The sequence below is a fragment of the Eleutherodactylus coqui genome, chromosome 6, assembly GCF_035609145.1.
Source record: "Eleutherodactylus coqui strain aEleCoq1 chromosome 6, aEleCoq1.hap1, whole genome shotgun sequence".
NCBI classification, from domain to species: Eukaryota; Metazoa; Chordata; class Amphibia; order Anura; family Eleutherodactylidae; genus Eleutherodactylus; species Eleutherodactylus coqui.
In genome coordinates, this window is record NC_089842.1 from 240,413,079 (window position 1) to 240,438,050 (window position 24,972).

The 24,972-nt window shown below is 44.3% G+C and overlaps 1 protein-coding gene across 1 annotated transcript; it reads left to right on the top strand.

Annotated features, from left to right (window-relative positions):
• Positions 1-10,978: 10,978 nt before the first annotated feature.
• LOC136571952 (olfactory receptor 8U3-like) lies at positions 10,979-11,905 on the top strand. The gene has a single exon (XM_066572571.1). It carries the CDS (start codon positions 10,979-10,981, stop codon positions 11,903-11,905), a length of 927 nt encoding a protein of 308 aa, XP_066428668.1.
• The last annotated feature ends 13,067 nt before the right edge of the window (positions 11,906-24,972 follow it).

Consider the following 24,972-nt stretch of genomic DNA (forward strand, 5'->3'; position numbering starts at 1 on the left):
TCATGGCAGACGCACTTCTAAATAGACATGAGGGTGGTGTGGCATGAGGGCAGCTGAAGGCTGCGCAGGGACACTTTGGTGTGCGCTGTGGGGGGGAGGGGGGGCGGTTGGGCAGCATGTAACCCAGTAGAAGTGGCAGTGGAGTGTCATCCAGGCAGTGATTGTGCTTTGTTGTAGCTAGTGTGGTGCTTAGCAAAGGTATGCCATGCTAATGATGGCTTTTCAGAAGTAAAAGTTGTTGGGAGGGGGGGGGGCCCACTCTTGCCGCTATTGTGGCTTAATAGTGGGACCTGGGAACTTGAGATGCAGCCCAACATGTAGCCCCTCGCCTGCCCTATCCGTTGCTGTGTCGTTCCCATCACTTTCTTGAATTGCCCAGATTTTCACACATGAAAACCTTAGCGAGCATCGGCGAAATACAAAAATGTTCCGGTCGCCCATTGACTTCAATGGGGTTCGTTATTCGAAACGAACCCTCGAACATCGCGGGAAGTTCGTTTCGAATAACGAACACCCGAACATTTTGGTGTTCGCTCATCTCTACTTGCAAGTAATGCTTTCACTTCTGATAAAGTCTACAATATTTGGAGGGCTTAGACGTAATTTTATTTACTCCCCTATTACTTCTTTACTTCTACTGCAACTTTGAACCTAGAATGCTTTTGGACTAAAACCAAAAATGTACAATATATGTTATATGATTTTATTTGATTCTTTATCATCATTTGTAGTTCTAAAGTTTTAATATATTATATTTTGTTCTAAAAAATAAAAACTATGGAAATAAAACAAATGCAGCTCAATGGACAAAAAAACAATCTTTGAGAGAACTTTGTTGATGGATAAATAAAAGAGTTATGATTTTTTGAAGGGGGTAGGAAAAAGAGAAAACAAAAGTGGTAAAAAGGTTTGCATCCTTAACCATTTCTAGTCCAATTTTGGATTCAGGGTTTCCTGGGGGGCTTTCTCTTTCTGCCATTATACAATGGCACCATCTGCTGGCTAGAGCCACTACTGTGGTATGGGACATGCTGGAGAGGCCCCCGACAGCAGAGCGGCCAGTAATCTACAGTAAGAATACCCTGCCAGGCGTATTCCGACATTGGAGCTGTACAGCCTTCAATCAGAATGTCTTTAGACGTCAGACAGTGGATTGGAAAGGGTTAAAGGGAATCTGTCAGCTCGGCATCATGTTATAGAGGAGGAGGAGCTCAGCAGATTGATATATAGTTATGGGGAACAATTCAGTAGAACTTGTATTTTATTCATTTATATCTCTGCTCAATCTGAGAGGAACAGTCCAATGGGCGGGCCTATCAGTGATTGGCAGCTACCCCTGTATGTACACTTATACACAGATATCTGTCAATAAATGATAGGACCACCCATTGGACTGTTCAGCTCAGGTGTTCATGTTTATTTGCTTTGTCTTTATAGAGAAACATTCACTACATGAGCATAACCACATGTAGGCATGTTGTAAAAAAGAAATAAAATGTCACTACTATTGACTTTAATGGGAATCGGGATAAGGGTGTTCCGATTTCTGATGATTTTTTATTTTTTTTTGGTTATTCCCAACTTGAATTCAAATGTTTTGGTTTGAACAGTGCCAATTCTGTTTATTTGTAGCTTTCAATAAAAGTGACATTTATTTTTCAAAAAATATAAAAACCAAGAACATACACTCTATTGGGGTCAGTTCTTTGTATATTTTGATGAAGGTGTAATATAGAAATATACTAAAATTATTTCAACTTGAAAAGTTAGGTACATTAAATTGTGCCATGGTACATTTTTAAAGAATTGAAAAACGTTACAAAAATTTGAGGTGGAATGGGGAATAGCAAGAAATTATGCAATTTTTGGGGATGGTGCATTGAAAATGAGAACAAATTAGAACAATTAGAGAGATACCACATTTATTGTACATTTACTGTACTTTTTATTATCTTGCATTATACTTTAACAAAATGAAGAAAAACTTTTTGTTTGTTTAGTCATATTCTGCCTCCCATAACTTTTTCAGTTTTTTCTCAGTGGAGTTGTGCTTATTGTGGGGCTAGCTGTAGTTCTGGTTGGTACTATTTCATAGTATTTACAAATTTTTAATCCTTTTTTTATTCTACATTTTGCTGAGGCTTGGTGATCAAAAAAAAGCTATTTGGGCATTGTTTTAACGGCGTTCACCATATGGCACAAATAATGGGATATTTTAATAGACTATAGATTTTAATAGACTATTGGAGATACGAGTGAAACCAATTATGCTACTTTTGTATTGTTGTATTGATTAATTACATAATCAAGGGAAGCATTGGATTGAACTTTAAATCTTACTAAGCTGCAACTACGGGGTTTCTAAAAGCCTTATGCATGCGGATCCTACTTTGAGAACCCACAGATATCTCAAAAATGGTACCAAACCACCTCCAGACTAGATGTATATAGTGGCCAAGAATGGTGAGCACTGACAGAAACAGCCAAATGGGCTGTCTTAGGGCGGCTTCACACGAGCGTGTTTTTGTGCATACATAGTTGCACACCTATGTACGCGCAAAAACACGTGTGTATGAAGGTCTGTGCATTGCCGTCAATCGAGCGGCAGCTGCTGCCAGCGGCTCTATTGAAGGCAATGGTCTACCAGCACCCTGTAAATGTTTTTCAGGGAAGAGCTTTAAATGTAAGCACTTCCCTGAAAAACAACAATTTTACTGTAAAAAAACAAAAAAAAAACGTACATGTCCACCGCTGCCGTGTCCCCGCGGGCGATGAAGAACACATCTGCCGCATGCAGCAAATGTTTCCTATATCCCTGCTTGGAAAAAGAATTCCCTGCTGCACCTGCCACATCTGTGACAGATGCAGCAGAGGTATTCTAAATCTCCACGGGGATGAAGAACACATCTGACGCACGCGGCTGATGTTTTCTGCATTCCTGTGGGGAATAAAGAATTCCCTGCGGCACCTGCCACATATGTGACAGATGCAGCAAAAGAATTCTTCATCCCTGCAGGGAATAAATAATTCCCTACCGCAGGTGTCACAGGTGACAGCTGCAGTAGCAGATCAAGCTGCTGGCACCCAGTAATTATGATAAATTCATGAATGGGTGAGTGCTGCCTCTGATTGCCTGAGCACAGGCACCAATCACAGGAAGCTCTCAGCTGTCATTCAATAGCTGAGAGCTGCCTTTGATTGGTCACAGTGCTCAGCCAATCAGAGGCAGCCCATTCAGCAGGCAGGGATTTTAAATCCTGGCCTGCTGTATATTCCTCACAGCAGTGCAGGAGAAGAGCCGACTGGACTCGGCTGAGCCCCGGCAGCTGAAGAAAGGTGAGTATTTTTTTTTTATTGTTATCACCATTTTTCTTGTTTTTCAGGGAAGGGCTTAAACATAAAGCCCTTCCCTGATAAACAATTGCTGGGTGTCGGCAGCTTAATCAGCTACCGCAGCTGTGATCTATGACAGCTGTTGTAGAGAATTCTATATTCCCTGCAGGGATGAAGAATTTCTTTGCTGCATCTGTCACAAATGTGGCAGGTGCAGCAGGGAATTCTTTTTCCACGTGGGGATTAGTGCTGTGACAACCTGTCGAGCATCGGTCCCCAACAGATCATCCCATGTAAAAGCACCCTTAACTTTTCTCTCTTGAACTGAACAGAACATTAGGATACACACAGTTGTGAAGTTGTTAAAGAGAGATTGGTGCAAATATAGATAGATCTTTATGAAATTCATCCACTTCTGTCAAGACTCCCTCTCCAACCCAATGAAAGAGGGATCATTGATTGTTTTTTTTTAAACTAATGGCTTAGCATTCACAACAATGTGTAGGAACGTGATGATGCCATTGAACACCTCAGTGGAACACACGCTATGCAATCCAGGCAACTTTGGGAGTCATGTGACCCACGCTAGACACGTGACGTCATCCCACCGCGCCGAGGCCCTAGAAACACCCCTGTGCAGTAAGTCCCTCATTGATGCTAGCTGTGTATACATTTGCTTCAGAAATTGTATATTTTACTGGAGCACTGGGGGCTTTTTTTGGTTTCCCCATTGCCTTTTCTTATAATAGTATCTATGGAGTACTACTGCAATCTTACAGTGTTTACTTTACACAACAAATAGCTGACACTGTAATATGTCTGACTTTGGTTTCAATTTTCACAGTAGCATGGAGATTGAACCCCTTAGTGACCAAGCCTGTTTGCGCCTAAATGACCGAATTTTGGAAATCTGACGTGTCAATTTAACATAGAATAACTCTGTAAAGGTTTTGCATATCCAAGCAATTCTGACAATGTTTTTTCGCCACATACTGTACTTTATTTAGGTGGTAAAAATAGGCTGATAGAATTTGTGTATATTTATTAAAAGCACCAATATTGAGAAAAGTTTGAAAAAATTACAATTTTTTTCGCATTTTCAACTGCAATATGTCAAATATGTGCAAACATACTGTACACATTTTTGATGAGAAATATATTTCAATCATTGTACTTTATTCTGGAAAAAAACATTGGAAAAACTTTAATTTTTTTTTACCATTTAGGAGATGTACACATTTAGGCCTTAGTCAGACGGGCGTTTTTAGCCGCGATTTGCGCATGCGCATGCGTCCGGCGATTTTATAAAACCATTGCTTTGCAATGGTATCGGACACATGAACGCTTTTTATGCGCTCGTCCGATAAATTATAGAACAAAACATCGCAGATCGCACCTATCTGCGATCTGCGATTCCTGTTCTCTTCTGTATATGCGCTCAATGGGGCCGGTGGCAGCAGCGCCGACCCCATTGAGAACATATAGAAGACAAATCATTCTTCTCTGCCACAGCTGTAACAGCTGTGACAGAGAAGAACGATGTTTGCCCATTGAATTCAATGGAGCGGCAATACAGCCGTCTCCATTGAAAGCAATGGGCTGCCGGCGTGCGCGGGGTGAATTGTCGGGAAGGGGTTAAATATATAAGCCCTTCCCTGCAATTCATCCTAAAAGGTGTTAAAATAAAAAAAAATTGTATACTCACCTTTCCGCTGCAGCCGGAGTCCAGCCGCGGCCGCTGTCAGTTCTCCTGAACTGCTTCTCGGCACTATTCAGCCGGCGGGGCTTTAAAATCCCCGCCTGCTGAATGATCTGCCTCTGATTGGTCACAGCCCTGACCAATCAGAGGCCGGTTTGACTCACACACCCATTCATGAATTCATGAATGGGTGAGTGACTGCTGCCTCTCAGCGCTGAGCCAATCAGGGGCAGGTCTGACTCACATCCATTCATGAATTCATGAATGGGTGTGAGTGAGGCATGCCTCTGATTGGCTCAGCGCTGAGCCAATCAGGGGGCAGGTCTGACTCACACCCACTGCAGGACGGCCGCGCGGAGCTCCGGCTGCCCGGAGAAGGTGAGTATACAATTTTTTTTTATTTTAACACATTTTAGGATGAATTGCAGGGAAGGGCTTATATATTTAAGCCCTTCCCAACAATTCATCCCGGGCTTGCCCGCAGCGCATTGCTTTAAATGGAGCCGGCTCTATTGCCATCTCTATTGAATGCAATGCGCTGGACAGCTCCGGCCCGTTTCTAATGAAACGCGACTAGGAGCAGATTTTCGGGCGATTTGCGGGCGACTTGCGCGCACCGGTCACGCGATTTGCGGATGCGCATCCGTCATGCGATCCGCAAATCGCGCGAAAAAACGCCCGTCTGACTAAGGCCTTAACATTAGTTATTAACATTTTAAAGAATGTTTTGTTCTCCTACGACAGGCCAAGATTGCAAAGGCTCATTGCTATCAGACTAATAGATACCCCCACAAATGACCCCATTAAAAAAAAATGCACATCTTAAATTATTCACTGAGGGGTTTCATGAGTATTTTGATCCCACGGTCTCTTTTCAGGAGTTATGCAATTTAGAGGAGAAAAAAATAATAATATTTTTGCAAATATGTTATTTTAAAGACAGTTTGTTTTTTTATAGTGCACATGAAAATGATGATTTTCATCCTAAAATTGATAGCCATCTGTACTGTGCTCAGAAAAATACCCCTAATCTTATATCTGTATGCCCAACAGGGCCCAGAATAGAAATTTTGCATGTAGGTGATTTAGGCCCCATTGCACACTTGTAGAGTCCTTGAGCTGCCAAACAATAGAGAACCCATGTAAATGACTCTATTTCGAAAACTAGACCCCATAACAAATTCATCTAGGGGTGTACTGCATATTTTGACCCCACAGTTTTTGAATGAATCTAAGCAAAGCAGAAGAAAAAAATTATGATTTTCATCTTTTTGGAAATTGTGTCATCTTAAAAACATTTTTTTTTGTACAGCCCACATATGAATGAAGACTTTCACCCCAAAATGGATCCCCCTGTTTGTGCCGTGTGCAGAAACATATCTATTGTACCCCAATCTGCTTACTGGGCACATGTCTAGGCCTATAATCGACAGAACACCCATTGGATTTTAGGGCACACTTGTGCAGAAAAAAAAATGGACTCCCTAAAAATAATCCCCTCCCCCTGCCTTTTTTGTCATTCCCTAAATCTTAGATAAAAGTAATAATGTAAAACTGTGTGGTATGTCTGAAAATAGAGGTAATTACAGAGGCCTGGTTGGGATGGGCACATGTGCCAATGAAAACAGGTATCTCTCCTCCTCCCGTGCTTGCTGCAAACTTATCACTTTTTTGGGGGGTATTTCTTGACCTCAGCGGCACAGATGGGTGAAAAAAGTGGCACTCTGTGAGGCTTCGTAAGCTAGCTGAGCTGTGATGGTGTTACACAGAAGGCACTCAACAAGCTGCTCCTGGGACTGCAGGAAAGTAAGCATTTCGGGGCCTACTTCTAAATTACATAGGCATTACAGGTAGCGATCTGAATAATTGCGGGCTCACACGGCCGCAGCGGATCCCAGATGTGAGTCCGGCTCTTGGCCCTGCATACGGCAGGCGTTCATGTGCAGTACACTTTCTTTTGTTTATATTTCCTGGATCGTCGCTTAGTGATGTGGGTACACACAGCCTATACACAATGTAATTGCATATGGGCTGTGGGTGTATCCGTGACTATAGAGCACAATGGTCTTTTTGATGTGGACATTCGAGGTAAAATAGAACATGCTGTGTTCTGTTTTCTACAAGTTGATTATGTAATTACGATGTGCTAACGTTAGCGGAATTGTGTAATTCAATGTATTTGATTGATCCGCGTATTACTGGGGATCAAAAACATGCAGAACCCACAATTGTTATTTGGCCATTGGATAATGGCAATCACACTGCTCCAGGCTCTTGGCTACCTTTATTAGCCAGGAGCAGGGAGATTTTAAATTTCCTGGGCTCTCCCCAGCTACTGTGCTTGCGCCTGTCATTTTGCCAACAGGCGCATGCGCAAAAGCTGGGGAGAGGTCCGCGAGATAAAGATCCCATTATCGGACAGCACATCACCAGAGCCTTAGGTAAGTAATTTCACCTCCACTCATGGATTTTTTATTTCACCAGCAATCCTCGTTTTTTGTGAAGCATTCGCCATTTTGCCAATGGGCACATGCACAGAAGCCAGGGTAAGGTCCGGTACGTAATTTCACCTTCCCTCACAGATATGATCCATGAAGGGAGATGAAACCTAAACTTTTTTTAATACTTTTTTTTACTTTACATGATCACTGTTATCCATTGGATAACAGCTATCGTGTGAATGAGGACCACATACCGCGTCCGGTAGCAGAGAGACTTTAAATTTGCTCCCCAACCTTCTTCGCATGCACCCGGCATTTTACGTCTGTCGCGCATGCGCTGAAGACGGTGTCAGGTACTTGCAGGACCAGAACACCGAGGGACATCACGGAGGATGGAGGCGAGTGGTTTCAGCTCTCCTCACGGATCCGATCCATGAAGAGAGATGAAACTTTAAGTTTATTTAACTTTTTTTGGGTGTTGACTGAGGGGTTTAAAAAAAATTAAAAAGTTGATATCTAGAAATTACTAAACATTTTCAAACGTTCTTTGAATTGTTTAAACATGATGAAGAAAGCTGTAAATTTCAAGGGACCAATAATTAGTACTGAGAGATTTGAACATTTTATCAATTCTCCAAGCACTTATTTACATAAAGGAGAAAGATGCTTGTGATACTAGATAAATAATACAGTAAGGTTAGTGTTCATTGGGTCTGTATTCATAAAGAATGTCACTCCATCAACAGAGGCAGAAGACATACTACAGCAAAGAAATACATGTCTGCACCCATGAAGAATAGCTTTTAAAAATGTAACTTTCAAGAACTCTCTTGTGAGATAACAAGGCTACTTTCTGGATGGACCAATCAGATCATTTGAGGGTAGGTAAAAATCAAAATTGTAAAGAGAAGTCCTTCTATAACAAAGGTGTTATCCAGGACTTTAAAATTGATTAACCCCCTTAGGATAGGCCATCAGTTTCAAATTACTCACGGTCAGAATCTTTATTTCACTTTTCAAAGGGAACATGGCATTCATCGGACTGCACACATCCAATTCATTATATTCATAAAGTATATCTACATTCAAGTTGAACATATATCCAAATTAGGAAAAATGCTCCAATAACATCTTGGCTCTATCACATTGTTTCTGGAAGCCTCATTTTGTTGAGGTAGGTCCTTTGTATAGTTTGAATTGATAAGAGAATGTACTAAAAGCATTTCAACTGTGAATAATATGCATTTTCACAATTACTATTTTACATAGAAGTAGTTTTGGCTTATTCTAAAATATTGTTTTAGATTTTATAGTTTTTAAAAAGGTTTTATTATTAACTTTAATATGTGCATTTTTTTATTTTGGACTTTTTATTTAACTCATTTTTACATTTATTTAGTCCCACTAGGGAACTTTAACTTGCTTGATTGCTTATACAGTGTACTGCAATACTCCAATGTTGTATTATATTATACATTCGTTGTTGCTGTTAGCCATTTAGTCGGCGACTGTAAAGGCTCCTTCCCTCTATGTTTTTAGGTTTTACACTGCTTCTTTCAGTTCTGTGATATTCATGCCAAGATCAGCTTTGACAGTATCAAGCCATCCTGTCCTTTGGCCGCCAGGTCTACTTTTGCCACTGATCAATCCAAGCATTATTCTTTTAACATTGCCTATTAATCCCCACAGGTAGGACTTAGTAGGATTCCATGTAAATCTATATTACATGTAATCTTTTGTAATCAGCTCATATGGGATTCAGATGTTTGTTCTTTATTTGGGGGAGTGATGTTCTTTAGCTATTTAGGTGCTATTAGGGCTCATTTGTTTTTACCCCTTGAAGAAACTGGAACGAAATGTGTGTCAGGGTATGGTGACCTCTTGGCTTGTACTACACTGCTATTCATTTACTTTTGTATGTATGTATGTTGGACTATGTAACTTTATTGGGATATGTGGTACCTTTAAATCCAGTAGTACTTAGTGCATAGGATTTGAGTTAGTATTCACTTATATGCATTGCTTATTCAGTCGTCAACCACATTTTTGAGTGACTTATGGCTTTTATGTGATTTACACCCTTTGCAATCCAGTGTCTGATGTATGAAGACATTCTGATTGAAGGCTGTACAGCTCCGATGTCGAAAGGTGTTCGGGAGGGTATTCTTACTGTATATTACTGGCTGCTCTGTTGTCGGGGGCCTCTCCAGCATGTCACATACCACAGTACTGGCTCTAACCAGCAGATGGTGCCATTGTATAATGGCAGAAAGAGAAAGCCCCCTAGGAAACCCTGAATCCAAAATTGGATTGCAAAGGTTTAATTCATTTTTACATGACTTGAGGTTTATTCATACACTCCAGTCTATGGATTTGCTCTGGTATTTATAGGCTATACATAGGCTTAATTATATGACAACCATAATAACATAGTAGATTAGGCTGAAAGGAGGCAATGTCCATCTAGTTCAGCCTTTTCCCCTCCCACCTTGTTGATCCAGAGACAGGCAAAAAAAAAAAGAAAAGAGACAGAAGCCAATTTATCCCATTTTGGGAGAAAAAAAATCCCTTCCCGACTCCATAATGGCAATCAGAATAATTTGTGGATCAACATTTGAAAATTCCTACCTGACTCCAAGACCCATTTAAACAACCTCGCTGGTTATGTAATATCTGTATCCTGTAATATCACAGCGCTTTAAAAAGACATCTAGTCCCCTCTTAAACTCCTTTATCAGTTTTGCCATCACCACATCCTCAGGCAGAGAGTTCCACAGTCTAACTGCTCTTACAGTAAAGAACCCTTCTTCTGTGTTGGTGATGAGATCTGCTTTGTTCTATAATTAGCGGATGCCCTCTTGTTACTGTTGCAGTCCTGGGTATAAACAGATCCTGGGGGAGATCCTTGTATTGTCCCCTCATGTATTTATACATAGTTATTTGATCGTCCCTTAGTCATCTTTTTTCCAGGGTGAATAATCCTAATTTTGATGCCTCTCTGGGTATTCCAGTCCTCCAATTCCGCTTATTAATTTAGTTGCCGTTTTTTGAACCTCCTCAAGCACTGCAACATCTTTCCCGAGCACCGGTGACCAGAACTGTGCGCAGTATTCCATGTGGGGCCTGACAAATGTTCTCGTCCCTCACCCCTATACCTCTTTTAATGCACCACAATGATCAGTAAAGTATCCCCTATTCTGTGGATAGGGGATACCTTGCAATTTTGGTATAACCCCTTTAATCTTAGGTTAACACATTGTGCTTTTATGTAAAAAACAACAAAAGTGAACAAGAAAATGTATTGCTGTCTTCCATAACAACCAATCAGATTCCAGTTTTCAATTGCTGGTGTTATTTAGAATATGAATGCAGTGATTTTATTGGCTTTCAACACTAATTTAATCTGTGAAGTCTGTTAACATCCTTTATATAACTATTGCCAAGTTCAGTCAAACTATTTAACTGTCTACAACTTCATTCTTTGTTGAAGGTTATGGATAACTCTATGGCGAACGTCAACCAAACACTTCAAAGTCGGTTCTTCCTGCTTGGATTATCTACTGTCCCTCAACTCCAAATTTTAGGGTTCCTTGTATTTCTGGTGATTTATCTTATCGCATTGTTAGGAAATGGTCTTCTTCTCATTACTGTAAGGATCAGCCCAACCTTACACACCCCTATGTACTTCTTCCTGAGTAATCTCTCTTTCATTGACATCTGTTTCTCCTCCACTATAGTTCCTGTAATCCTCATAAATACTGTATCTGCGGACAAGAGTATCTCAAGGGGTGGCTGTATTAGCCAGATGTTCTTTGCATTAACAGTTGGGGCAGCAGAGTGCATGTTATTTGCCGTAATGGCTTATGATAGATTTGTAGCCATCTGCAAACCATTGCACTACAACAGTATTATGAACATGAGATTTTGCATTATCTTAGCCCTAACACCATGGATTATTGCTTTCCTAAACTCCTCTATACAAGTGCCCATCACCTGGAGACTCCCCTTCTGTAGATCTCATCATGTCAACCATCTCTTTTGTGAAGTACCTGCCTTCTTAAGACTTTCCTGCAGAGATCCTTGGCTTAATGTGGTAGCAATGTATGTAGCAGCCGGGACCATGACTTTATGTTCTTTTCTGTTGATCTTGATTTCCTACATCTATATCATCTCCACCATTTTGAAGATCCGTTCCTCACAAGGAAGACATGCTGTTTTTTCTACTTGTACCTCTCACATCACTGTTGTCACCCTCTATTATGGAGCTATTATGTTCAATTATCTTCAGCCTCCATCTTCTCACTCTCTGGAGATAGACAATATTGTATCTGTTCTCTATACAGTGGTCACTCCAATGCTGAATCCCATCATTTACAGCATCAGAAATAAAGATGTTAAAAATTGTATAATAGGGAACATCAAACCCAAGTGAAATTGTCTAGAAATATTCTAGCATGAGTTATCACAGCTAACCTAGGTCGAGCTATAGCAAAGCAGATGAGTGTTTTGAAGCCATAGATGTTCTGTTTACTAAAACTGCATAGGTCATTTTTTACATGTGATCAAAATAAAAAACTTCAGGACACCAAAGGAATATTGGTATTAGACCAGCTTCTCAGACTTGCCTTCCCTCTGCTATTTCTGGCAAACACAGGCATCTTCCTGCTTTCTCCATAACAAGAACTGCTGCAAACTTCTTGCCAGCATGAGAAGGGTTACCTTCTCCAATGCTCCTAGTTAAGCTGTAGGGCATGGGCAATTATCTCCCTATTTAGCTGGGAATCCTCCCTCATTGCCTCAGTGTTGGTGTGTGTTTGTCTCAGAAACCCAGCATATGTCCCTTCTCCTACTACTTTGCCTGCGCTTACTCTGGATTCATATCTGTATTTGTTTGTTTGCTGATTCCCATTCTTTGTTCAGATCCTGTCTCTGTCCTCATTGTATTTCCCTCTATCTCTTGCCCTTATCTGAGTGCACTTGTTTTTTGTCTTCCTGTCCCTGCACTGTTCCCATCGCTGTGGTTTGTATTACTCTGTTCTGTGTCCTATCAGAAATAGTCAGGCCCAAGAGGAAGATCAAGGGGCCATCCTTGTTAGGACGCCTACCCCGCTTTTAGGCAGGGGTACCCCCGCATTCCCATCTAGCAAGGGTGAGATTTCCCTTCTGACCACTGAGGGTCAGCTGCCAAGCCTAACCAGGAGGTTGGCGTGGTGGTTCCACACTCACAGTCCATAACAATTGGTATACTTTATAACGGAAAGAAAGGTGCACACCAGGCAAATATGTTTCCAATTGCTTCCCTACTAAAATATGACTTCTGTTATTATACTTAAACCCTTAATCATACGGAATGTAAATTTACATCCTGTGCATTAGGGGTTTGCATGGAGGGGTATCAGGGGCCAATCCAAATCCATACAATGTGGGTATCGACTGACACACAGCAGCAACAGCCGTGATCTGCGTTAACACTGATCGTGACTGTTAAACCTGTATATGCCATTGTCAGAACTATTTTAAAACTCTGATCAGTTTTGCGGGGTATCAAATACTCCACCTTTTGAAGGCCCCAGAGCTTGATGTAATGCCTTTCAGCCACGGTATACTGTAATATTATGGTGTTACATTATACTGCTGGAACGATCAAATGATCGTAAGTTCAAGTTCTCTATAGGGACTAAAAAATAATGTAAAAATGAGTTTTAAGACAGTCTTATTAACTATTAGAAAAAATAAAAGGTAATACCAGTTTTATACCCCCCCCCCCTTCCTATATTAACTAAAACAAATGTAAAAATGAGTTTCCAAAGGTATTCTAAATACTTTTTCAATATTACCTTGTTAATTTTATTTACATAAAAATATAAATACATTTTTGAAAAAGTTATTAAAAGTTTAAAAAAAAACCTTTCATATATTTATAATAAATAGAAACATATTTGGTATCTCTGCATCTGTCAAGCTCCAATCTATCAAAGTAATGCATTATTTATCCTGCACATTGAGCATTGTCTGGAAAAAAATACACAACTCCAAAATTGCGTATTTTTGGTCACCCAGTCTCCAAGAAAAATTTTTTTAAAAAGCTATCAAAAAATTACTCTCCAAAATGGTACCAATAGAGACTTCAGGAAGCCCCACAAAATGAGCCCTCGCACAACTATTATATGATTTTATAAATAGCACCATTCAAAAATAAAACTCGACCTGCAAAGGTTGCATTGATCTATAAATAAAAGAGTTATCCTTCTTTGAAATTGGGGATACATAGATAGTATATAGATAGCAGATAGATAGTATATAGATAGATATGGGATAGATAGATAGATAGCTAGTATATAGATAGATATGGGATAGATAGATAGTATATAGATAGATATGGGATAGATAGTATATAGATAGATATTAGATAGATAGATAGTGTATAGATAGATATAGATATGAGATAGATAGATATGAGATAGATAGATATGAGATAGATATGGGATACATATATAGTATATAGATAGATATGGCATACATAGATAGTATATAGATAGATATGGGATACATAGATAGTATATAGATAGCAGATAGATGGTATATAGATAGCAGATAGCTAGTATATAGATAGATATGGAATAGATAGATAGCTAGTATATAGATAGATATGGGATAGTCAGCCTCCTCAATTCTTTACTGAGGAGTGGGTCTGGATGGTAGATATCTGCCAGGTCCTCAGAAACTTTGAGGAGTCTACCCAGATGGTGAGCGGCGATGCGGCAATCATTAGCGTTACCATCCCGCTGCTTTGCCTGCTGAGAAGTTCGCTGCTAAGCATAAAGGCCGACGCTTTGCGGTTGGAATAGGAGATGGGCGGTGACAGTATGTCGCTTGATAGCCAGACCACCCTCCTGTCTATATCTCAGTGCGTTTTGGAGGAGGAGGAGGGGAGGAGGAGGAGGGGAGGAGGAGGGGAAAGAGACAGCTGGCCACACTGCAGATGGGGATCAGGCAGCATGTTCAGCGCAGGCAGGGGAACACTCTCCAAGGCCTTTGCCAGCTTTGTGGCTCCCCAGCAAGACTGTGCCACCACTCCCGAATCAAGGCTGAGTCGGAGGAAGCACTGTAAAAAGATGGTGAGGGAGTACGTAGCTGATCCTTCCACCATCCTCCATGATGCCTCTGCTCCATACAACTATTGGGTATCAAAGCTGGACACGTGTCACAAACTTGCGCTGTATGCCCTGAATGTTCTGGCCTGCCCTGCCGCTAGCGTCTTGTCAGAGAGGGTGTTTAGTGCAGCTGGGGGAATCATCACGGATAAGCATACCCGTCTGTCAACTGCCAGTACCGACATGCTTACACTTATAAAGATGAACAAAGGCTGAATTTCCCCCAACTTATCTTCTCCACCATTGGAAAGCAGCAGAACCTAATGATTTTTTTCACTGCAACAGGAGAAAAATGCATCCTCTCTCACCACAAAAAAGGAGGAATTAGCTTTGTCAATCACTCTCGGATATTATTACTCCTCCTACTCCTCCTCCTAAAACAGCACGTCATCAAAGTTTCAAAGTCTCAAAAGTATTTATACTTTAACAGAAACCAATTTTTTTCACAGGGCTGCCTCCAGGCTCTGTTACAAATTAAGCAACAGCGAGCTGTATCTTAAAAAATGTTTATGGATTTCACCTGCCCTCGCGGTTGAGCAATTTTTCAGGGGTACACTTGTACTCTTGATACACCAATTTTTCAGGCCCTTGCCTAGACTGTTATCTAACTAATTTTTTCGGCCTTCGCCTATACTCTTGGTAACCAAATTTTTTTCAGGTATTCGCCTATACTCTTGGTACACAAATGTTTCAGGGGTCTGCCTACACTCTGGTACAGAAATGTTACTGGGGTTCGCCAATACTGTTGCTCCAGAAATGTTACAGGGGTCCGCCTATACTCTTGCTTTATAAATGTTACTGGGGTCCGCCTATACTCTTGCTACATAAATGTTACTGGGGTCCACCTAAAGGTTTGAGGGGTTCACCTATACTCTTGCTACAGAAATGTTACTGGGGTCCGCCTGTACACTTGCTACTGAAAGATTTGAGGGATTTGCCTATACTCTTGCTACAGAAATGTTACTGGGCTTCGCCTATACTGTGGGTGCACAAAGGTTTCCCATTGCAGTGTTCAGCTGCCTGACACATACACTGAATGAAGTGTGTGGGGACACATGGATTTCCCATAGTTATTTAACTCACGGCACCTTGGGTCATACAAGGTGGTGGCTGGGACCGAGCCTGACCCAGGGCCTGCTCACGTACTTCCCACACATAGTATTACGGGTCCTACCTCGGCCTTATTATGCCACCTCCTCCTCCTGCTTGGGGTCTGGGGATCAGCGGTGGGCAACATGTATTTTCTCTTGTGTTACCACAGTTTTCTGAGACAGTGGTTTGGGCCAAACAAAAGGAGCGTTACTGCATTAATGAGACATTCACAGCTGCACTAGCATCCGAGTCCGCTTGGGGCCTATGATTACTGAGGGCGTAGGCAGAGGCCAAGGTCCTGGGGGGGAAGAATCAACTGCGCCAGGTATGGCCTGTGGAACTTCTTTGTGGTTCATTCAGTCTTTGGAGCGATGAAAGCAACCATAACTGCTTTAAAGAGATATTCACAGCTGTACTACCATCCAAGTCCGCTTTATGCCCACGATTACTGAGTGTGTGAGCCGAGACCGAGGTCCTTGGCGAGGTGAAACTGCCTTGTTTGGACGCTCTGATTTCTTTATGTGTAATACCGACTTTGAGTTTCATGGGCTCACCTATGCTGTGGATGCACAAAGATTTCCCATTGCGTTGTTTTACCTGTCTGGAAGAAATACACTGACTGACTTGGCTAGGGTGCAGACGGCTTTTCCATTGCAGTGTTTTACCTATCTGACACAATACACTGAATGACTAGGGCAGACGTGTGGGCCAAGGTCCTGAGCAGGGTGAAACTTTGCCATGTTTGGGCACTCTCTTTTCTTCCTGTTTAATTTTGTCCCTGGGTTCCAGGGGCTCGCCTATACTGTGGGTGCACAAAGGCTTCCCCATTGCATTGTTTAGCTATCTGACACATAAAAAGAATGAATTGGGCAGAAATGTGGGCCGAGATGGAGGTCCTTGGTGGGATAAAACTCTGCCATGTTTGGGCACTCTGATTTCTTCATGTGTAATACTTTCCTTGGGCTCAGGGGCTCACCTATGCTGTGGGTGTACAAAGACTTCCCATCACGGTGTTTTACCTGTCTGGCACAAATACACTGACTGGCTTGGGCAGAAATGTGGGACTAGGCCGAGGCCCTTGGCGGGGTGAAACTCTGCCATGTTTGGACACTCTGTTTTCCTCATGTGTAATACCATCTTTCAGTTCTTTGGGCTTGCCTATGCTGTGGGTGCACAAGAAATTCCCATCACAGTGTTTTACCTGTCTGGCACAAATACACTGACTGACTAGGGCAGAAATGTGGGCCGAGGCCGAGGCCCTTGACAGGTTGAAACTCCGCCATGTTTGGGCACTCTGTTTCCTCATGTGTAATACCATCTTACACTTCCTTGGGCTCGCCTATGCTGTGGGTGTACAAAGACTTCCCAGCACGGTGTTTTACTTGTCTGGCACAAATACACTGACTGACTATGGCAGAAATGTGGGCCGAGGCCAAGGCCCTTGGCGGGGTGAAACTTTGTCATGTTTGGGCACTCTGATTTCTTCCTGTGTAATACCATCTTTGTGCACCGACAGCAGAGGCGAGCTCAAAGAACTCAAAGACTTCCCATTGCGGTGTTGAGCTATCTGACACCTGCACAGAATGAATTGTGTGGGGGCACATGGATTTCCCATTGCTATGTAACTCGCGGCACCCTGGGTCACACAAGGTGGAGGCTGGGACCGAGCCTGACCCTGGGCCCACTCACGTACTTCCAACACAGTATTGCTGCATTGTGGAGATGTGTAGAAGCTAGAGATGAGCGAGCACCAAAATGCTCGGGTGCTCGTTACTCGAGTCGAACTTTCAGTGATGCTCGAGAGTTCGTTTCGAGTAACGAACCCCATTGAAGTCAATGGGCGACTCGAGCATTTTTGTATATCGCCGATGCTTGCTAAGGTTTTCATTTGTGAAAACCTGGGAAATTCAAGAAAGTGATGGGAACGACACAGAAACGGATAGGGCAGGCGAGGGGCTACATGTTGGGCTGCATCTCAAGTTCCCAGGTCCGACTATTAAGCCACAATAGTGGCAAGAGTGAGACCCCCCCCCCGCATTGTCAGCATAAAGACCGTTCTCCTCTGCCACAGCTGTAACAGCTGTGGAAGAGAAGAACGATGTTAGCCCATTGAATTCAATGGAGCCGGCAATACAGCTGGCTCCATTGAAAGCAATGGGCTGCCGGCGATCGCGGGATGAATTGTCGGGAAGGGGTTAAATATATAAGCCCTTCCCTGCAATTCATCCAGAAATGTGTAAAAATAAAAAATATATATATACTCACCTGGTCCCGGCAGACGGAGTTCAGCGCGGCCAGCGGCAGTCCTCCTGAACTGCTCTAAACAGCTGTGAGTAGTATTTAGCAGCCGGGGATTTAAAATCCCCGCCTGCTGAATGAGCTGCCTCTAATTGGTCACAGCCTGACCAATCAGAGGCAGATTCCACTCACACACCCATTCATGAATTTATGAATGGGTGAGTGACTGCTGCCTCTCATCTGATTGGTCCCGCTGAGCCAATCAGAGGCAGCAGTCACACACCCATTCATAAATTCATGAATGGGTGTGTGAGTGGAATCTGCCTCTGATTGGTCAGGCTGTGACCAATTAGAGGCAGCTCATTCAGCAGGTGGGGATTTTAAATCCCCGGCTGCTGAATACTACTCACAGCTGTTCAGAGCAGTTCAGGAGGACTGCCGCTGGCCGCGCTGAACTCCGTCTGCCGGGACCAAGTGAGTATATATATATATTTTTTTTTTTCTTACACATTTCTGGATGAATTGCAGGGAAGGGCTTATATATTTAACCCCTTCCCGACAATTCATCCCGCGATCGCCGGCAGCCCATTGCTTTTAATGAAGCCGGCTGTATTGCCGGCTCCATTGAATTCAATGGGCTAACATCGTTCTGCCGGGACAAGGTGAGTATATATATATATTTTTTTTACACATTTCTGGATGAATTGCAGGGAAGGGCTTATATATTTAAGCCCTTCCCGACAATTCATCCCGCGCTCGCCGGCAGGCCATTGCTTTCAATGGAGCCGGCTGTATTGCAGGCTCCATTGAATTCAATGGTCAGTGCTCGTTTAATCGAGACGAGTACCGCGTGGTGCTCGTCTCGAGTAACGAGCATCTCGAGCACCCTAATACTCGAACGAGCATCAAGCTCGGATGAGTATGCTCGCTCATCTCTAGTAGAAGCCCTTTATGCCCACGTTCACGGCTCCTGACAATTTTGTGACGGAGGTGGCACGGGATTGGAATGATGATTGTACGTCAATTTATCATCAATTCTCAACCGCATTGTGGGCTATCGCCCACACTTTCAGAGAGGGTTGCTGCCAAGCCTTGCCAACCCTTTGCAGTGTGTGCCTCCGGTTCCTCCTAATCCAGTACGCACTTATAAATAGACATAAGGGTGGTGTGGCTATCAAGCGAGCGTGTGGCATGAGGCCAGCTGAACGCTGTGCAGGGAAAATTTTGTGTGCTCTGTGGACACAGGGTCATGTGGAGGGTTGGACAGCAATGCCAGCATGTAACCCAGGAAAAGAGGCAGCGGTGTCACCTGCAGGCAGTGATTGTCCTTGGTTGCAGGTAGTGTGGTGCTTAGCTAAGATGTGCCAGCATGTGTGCCTTGCTAATGAGGGTCTGTCCCAAGTAAATAATTTGGCTTAACCCTTTCCAATCCAATTTGTATCCTGGTTTTCCTAGGGGGCTTACTATTTTTTTGCCATTATACAACGACGCTATATGCTGACTAAAGCCAGTACTGCATGAGGTGACACGTTGGATAGGCTCCGACAGCAGAGAGGCTGGCAATATACAGAAAGAGAACCCTGACGGATGTTTTCCAACATCGAAACTGTACAGCCTTAAATCATAATGTCTTCAGAGGTCAGACAGTGGATTGGAAAGGGTTAATAGTGGAACCTGGGAGCCTCATATGCAGCCCTGCATGTTGTCCTTGCCATTCCCTATCCATTTATGTGGTATTTCCATGACTTTCTGATGTTTTCTGGTGTTTTACAACACATCACTTATGCGGAGCATCGGTCCCATACAAAAATGCTCGAGTCCCCCATTGACTACAATGGGGTTCGTTACTCGAAATGACCTCTCGAGCATTACGAAAAGTTCGACTCGAGTACCGAGCACCCGAGCATTTTGGTGCTCGTTCATCCCAAATTTTGATTAGACTTCTTTCATGGAGGGCAGCGTTCTGAACTTATTTATGTGAGGTATGCCCATTACTTTTCAATTCTAAGGTTGGATGCTTTGCGTGCACTTTTTAAATGGTTTTAATGTGTTTTCTGCATAATGATCTTTTTTCTCTTGGATTAAATAATAAACAGTCCTCTTTAGAATGATTAGTGCATCAATCTTCATGATGGGGATTTTGCTTGCTAATTCTCCATGGTTGTACGGCTGGTAGACTGTAAGGAAAGTGTTCATTTAAGATTGTTAATCTATTTTCTCTTAGTCCTAACAGTGGCGCAAGCTTCCCTAACTTTAATGTAAGAATTTATCATTTACACAGGGCAGGTATGTTCTGGGCAGCACTATTTAGTGGAAGGAGGCAGAAAGAGCAATTCGTGTTATTTTTATTGCAGGGGCAGGAAAACCGCATGGTTGTGTCGCTGCTAGGACTAAGGGAAAACAGATTAACAATCTTAAATCAATGCTTGTAAACTCTCCCAGAATGTACAAGAGACTCCCAGAGAGAAGTGGACATGGTGGATACTTTGAACTCCTGGGTGCCATGTCTTTTTTAAATTACAATTGCAAGTAAAGTAAGTGAACCCCTAGGCTGTTCCTGGACTACTGCATCAGTTATTAATAAAATGTGGTCCAATTTTATCTAAATCACAATTATAAACAAACACAATATAACTAATAAAACAACGGTATAACTCCTCATCATCACGGGTTCATGATGCGTCGATCATGTCAGACCAATTTGATCATATTCTACGATGAAGTAAGTTTTAGGCTGGACCTAAGAGAATCTATTGATCTCATATATCTGGATTTCACTAAAGCATTTGACACCGTGCCGCATAATAGGTTGATATATAAAATGAGGCAGCTCGGTCTGGGCAAAAACATGTGGATCTGGGTAAGGAACTGGCTCAGAGATAGAAAGCAGAGTGTTGTAACAAATGGTTCATACTCTGATTGGGCCACCGTTGCTAGTGGGGTGCCACAGGGTTCAGTATTAGGCCCCATTCTGTTCAATATATTTATCAATGACCTGATAGAGGGGCCGCACAGTAAAATATCAATATTTGCAGATGATAAACTGGGGGCTTGGGTAAATGAAGTTCAATATTGATAAATATAAGGATATCCACATGGGCAGGAGAAACGGGTGTCACCAACATACACTAAATTGTAGAGATGAGCAAGCACCAAAATGCTCGGGTGCTCGTTACTCAGGACGAAATTATCGCGATGCTCGAGAGTTCGTTTCGAGTAACGAATCCCCATTGAAGTCAATGGGCGACCTGAGCATTTTTGTATATCGCCGATGCTCGCTAAGGTTTTCATTTGTGAAAATCTGGGCAATTCAAGAAAGTGATGGGAACGACACAGCAACGGATAGGGCAGGCGAGGGGCTACATGTTGGGCTGCGTCTCAAGTTCCCAGGTCCCACTATTAAGCCACAATAGTGGCAAGAGTGCCCCCCCCTCCCAACAACTTTTACTTCTGAAAAGCCCTCATTAGCAATGCATACCTTAGCTAAGCACCACACTACCTCCAACAAAGCACAATCACTGCCTGCATGACACTCCACTGCCACTTCTCCTGGGTTACATGCTGCCCAACCCCCCCCCCCCCCCCGCACGACCCAGTGTCCACAGCGCACACCAAAGTGTCCCTGCGCAGCCTTCAGCTGCTCTCATGCCACGCCACCCTCATGTCTATTTATAAGTGCGTCTGCCATGAGGAGGAACCGCAGGCACACACTGCAGAGGGTTGGCATGGCTAGGCAGCGACCCTCTTTAAAAGGGGGCGGGGTGATAGCCCACAATGCTGTACAGAAGCAATGAGAAATATAATCCTGTGCCCCCGCCATCAGGAGCTGCACACGTGGGCATAGCAATGGGGAACCTATGTGCCACACACTATTCATTCTGTCAAGGTGTCTGCATGCCCCAGTCAGACCGTGTTTTTTTTATAAATAGTCACAGGCAGGTACAACTCCGCAATGGGAATTCTGTGTGCACCCACAGCATGGGTGGCTCCCTGGAACCCACCGGCTGTACATAAATGTATCCTATTGCAGTGCCCTGGACAGCAGAGCTAACGTCAGATTAAATGCAGGTGAACTTCGGCCCACACTGCATGTCCCAACCTGACCGGGCTTTTTAATTCATAGACACAGGCAGGTACAACTCCCTATTGTGAAGTCCCTGTGAACCGACAGCATGGGTGGCTCCCTGGAACCCACCGGCGGTACATAAATATATCCCATTGCAGTGCCCAGTACAGCTGATGTAACGTCAGCTGTAATGCAGGTGGGCAAAAAATTAACTGGATTACACTGTAGGAGAGGGCCCCAAAAAATTGGTGAATTTAATGTGGCTTAATTGGTAACTAGGCCTGGAGGCAGCCCAGTTAAATAAAAAATTGGTTCAGGTGCAAGTTTCAACGCTTTAGTGAGCATTGAAACGTATAAAAATTGTTTACAAAAATTATATGACTGAGCCTTGTGGGCCTAAGAAAAATTGCCCGTTCGGCATGATTACGTGAGGTTTCAGGAGGAGGAGCAGGAGGAGGAGGAGGAATATTATACACAGATTGATGAAGCTAAAAGGTCCACGTTTTTGATGGTGATAGAGAACAATGCTTCCATCCGCGGGTGCAGCCTACGTATTGCTTAGGTATCGCTGCTGTCCGCTGGTGAAGAAGAGAAGTCTGGGGAAATCCAGGCTTTTTTCATCTTGATGAGTGTAAGCCTGTCAGCACTGTCGGTTGACAGGCGGGTACGCTTATCCGTGATGATTCCCCCAGCCGCACTAAACACCCTCTCTGACAAGACGCTAGCCGCAGCACAAGCAAGCACCTCCAGGGCATACAGCGCGAGTTCAGGCCACGTGTCCTGCATGCAACACATGGCTGTCCTCACTAGGAAGATCACTTTCAGGATCCTCCTCCTCCTCCGGCCATACACGCTGAAAGGATGACAGTCAAGCAGCATGTGTACCCTCAGCAGTGGGCCAAGCTGTCTCTTTCCCCTCCTCCTCATGCTCCTCCCCCTCCTCCTCCTCCTCAACGCGCTGAGATATAGACATGAGGGTGCTCTGACTATCCAGCGACATACTATCTTCCCACGCCTCCGTTTTTCGAGTGCAAAGCGTCTGCCTTTATGCTTTGCAGGGAACTTCTCAAGAGGCATAGCAGAGGAATGGTGACGCTAATGATTGCAGCATCGCCGCTCACCATCTGGGTGGACTCCTCAAAGTTTCCAAGGACCTGGCAGATGTCTGCCAACCAGGCCCACTCTTCTGTAAAGAATTGAGGAGGCTGACTCCCACTACGCTGCCCATGTTGGAGTTGGTATTCCACTATAGCTCTACGCTGCTCATAGAGCCTGGCCATGTGGAGTGTAGAGTTCCACCGTGTGGGCACGTCGCACAGCAGTCGGTGCACTGGCAGATTAAACCGATGTTGCAGGGTCCGCAGGGTGGCAGCGTCCGTCTTGGAGTTGCGGAAATGTGCGCTGACCCGGCGCACCTTTCCGAGCAGGTATGACAAGTGTGGGTAGCTTTTCAGAAAGCGCTGAACCACCAAATTAAAGACATGGGCCAGGCATGGCACGTGCGTGAGGCTGCCGAGCTGCAGAGCCGCCACCAGGTTACGGCCGTTGTCACACACGACCATGTCCGGTTGGAGGCTCAGCGGCGCAAGCCAGCGGTCGGTCTGCTCTGTCAGACCCTGCAGCAGTATGTGGGCCGTGTGCCTCTTCTCTCCTAAGCTGAGTAGTTTCAGCACAGCCTGCTGACACTTGCCCACCGCTGTGCTGCCACGACGCGTGACGTGCTGCTGCTGACACATCTTGATTGCGAGACAGATGTTGCGTTGGAGGAGGAGGAGGGTGGTTTAGTGGAGGAAGCATACACCGCCGCAGATACCAGCACCGAGCTGGGGCCCGCAATTCTGGGGGTGGGTAGGACATGAGCGGTCCCAGGCTCTGACTCTGTCCCAGCCTCCACTAAATTCACCCAATGTGCCGTCAGGGAGATATAGTGGCCCTGCCCGCCTGTGCTTGTCCACGTGTCTGTTGTTAAGTGGACCTTGGCAGTAACCGCGTTGGTGAGGGCGCGTACAATGTTGCGGGAGACGTGGTCGTGCAGGGCTGGGACGGCACATCGGGAAAAGTAGTGGCAACTGGGAACTGAGTAGTGTGGGGCCGCCGCCGCCATCATAGTTTTGAAAGCCTCCGTTTCCACAACCCTATATGGCAGCATCTCCAGGCTGATCAATTTGGCAATGTGCACGTTTAACGCTTGAGCGTGCGGGTGCGTGGCGGCGTACTTGCGCTTGCGCTCAAACAGTGGCGCTAGCGACGTCTGGACGCTGCGCTGAGAGACATTGCTGGATGGGGCCGAGGACAGCGGAGGTGAGGGTGTGGGTGCAGGCCAGGAGACGGTAGTGCCTGTGTCCTCAGAGGGGGGTTGGATCTTAGTGGCAGGTTGGGGCACAGGGGGAGAGGCAGAGGTACAAACCAGAGGCGGTGAACGGCCTTCGTCCCACCTTGTGGGGTGCTTGGCCATCATATGCCTGCGCATGCTGGTGGTGGTGGCTCCCCAGCTGATCTTGGCGCGACAAAGGTTGCACACCACTGTTCGTCGGTCGTCAGGCGTCTCTGTGAAAAACTGCCACACCGTAGAGCACCTTGACCTCTGCAGGGTGGCATGGCGCGAGGGGGCGCTTTGGGAAACAGTAGGTGGATTATTCGGTCTGGCCCTGCCTCTACCCCTGGCCACCGCACTGGCTCGGCCTGTGCCCACACCCTGACTTGGGCCTCCGCGTCCTCGCCCGCATCCACATCCTATAGGCCTACCCCTATCCCTCAGCATGGTGTATTACCAGAAGGGCGGAAACAGAACGCTGTAATTAAATGTGCCGCTTATTGGCCTGTGGTTGGAGGCTCACTTCGCTTACCGAACGCACAGCAAAGCCAGGAAATAATTTTGCGCAAGCCTGCTATAACACTTAGCTGCCTGCGTATGAATTAGGAGGACAACTACACCCAGCACAGACCCAG

Coding starts and splice junctions, on each gene's coding strand:
- LOC136571952 (XM_066572571.1), top strand. CDS start 10,979: ATGGCGAACGTCAACCAAACACTTCAAAGTCGGTTCTTCCTGCTTGGA.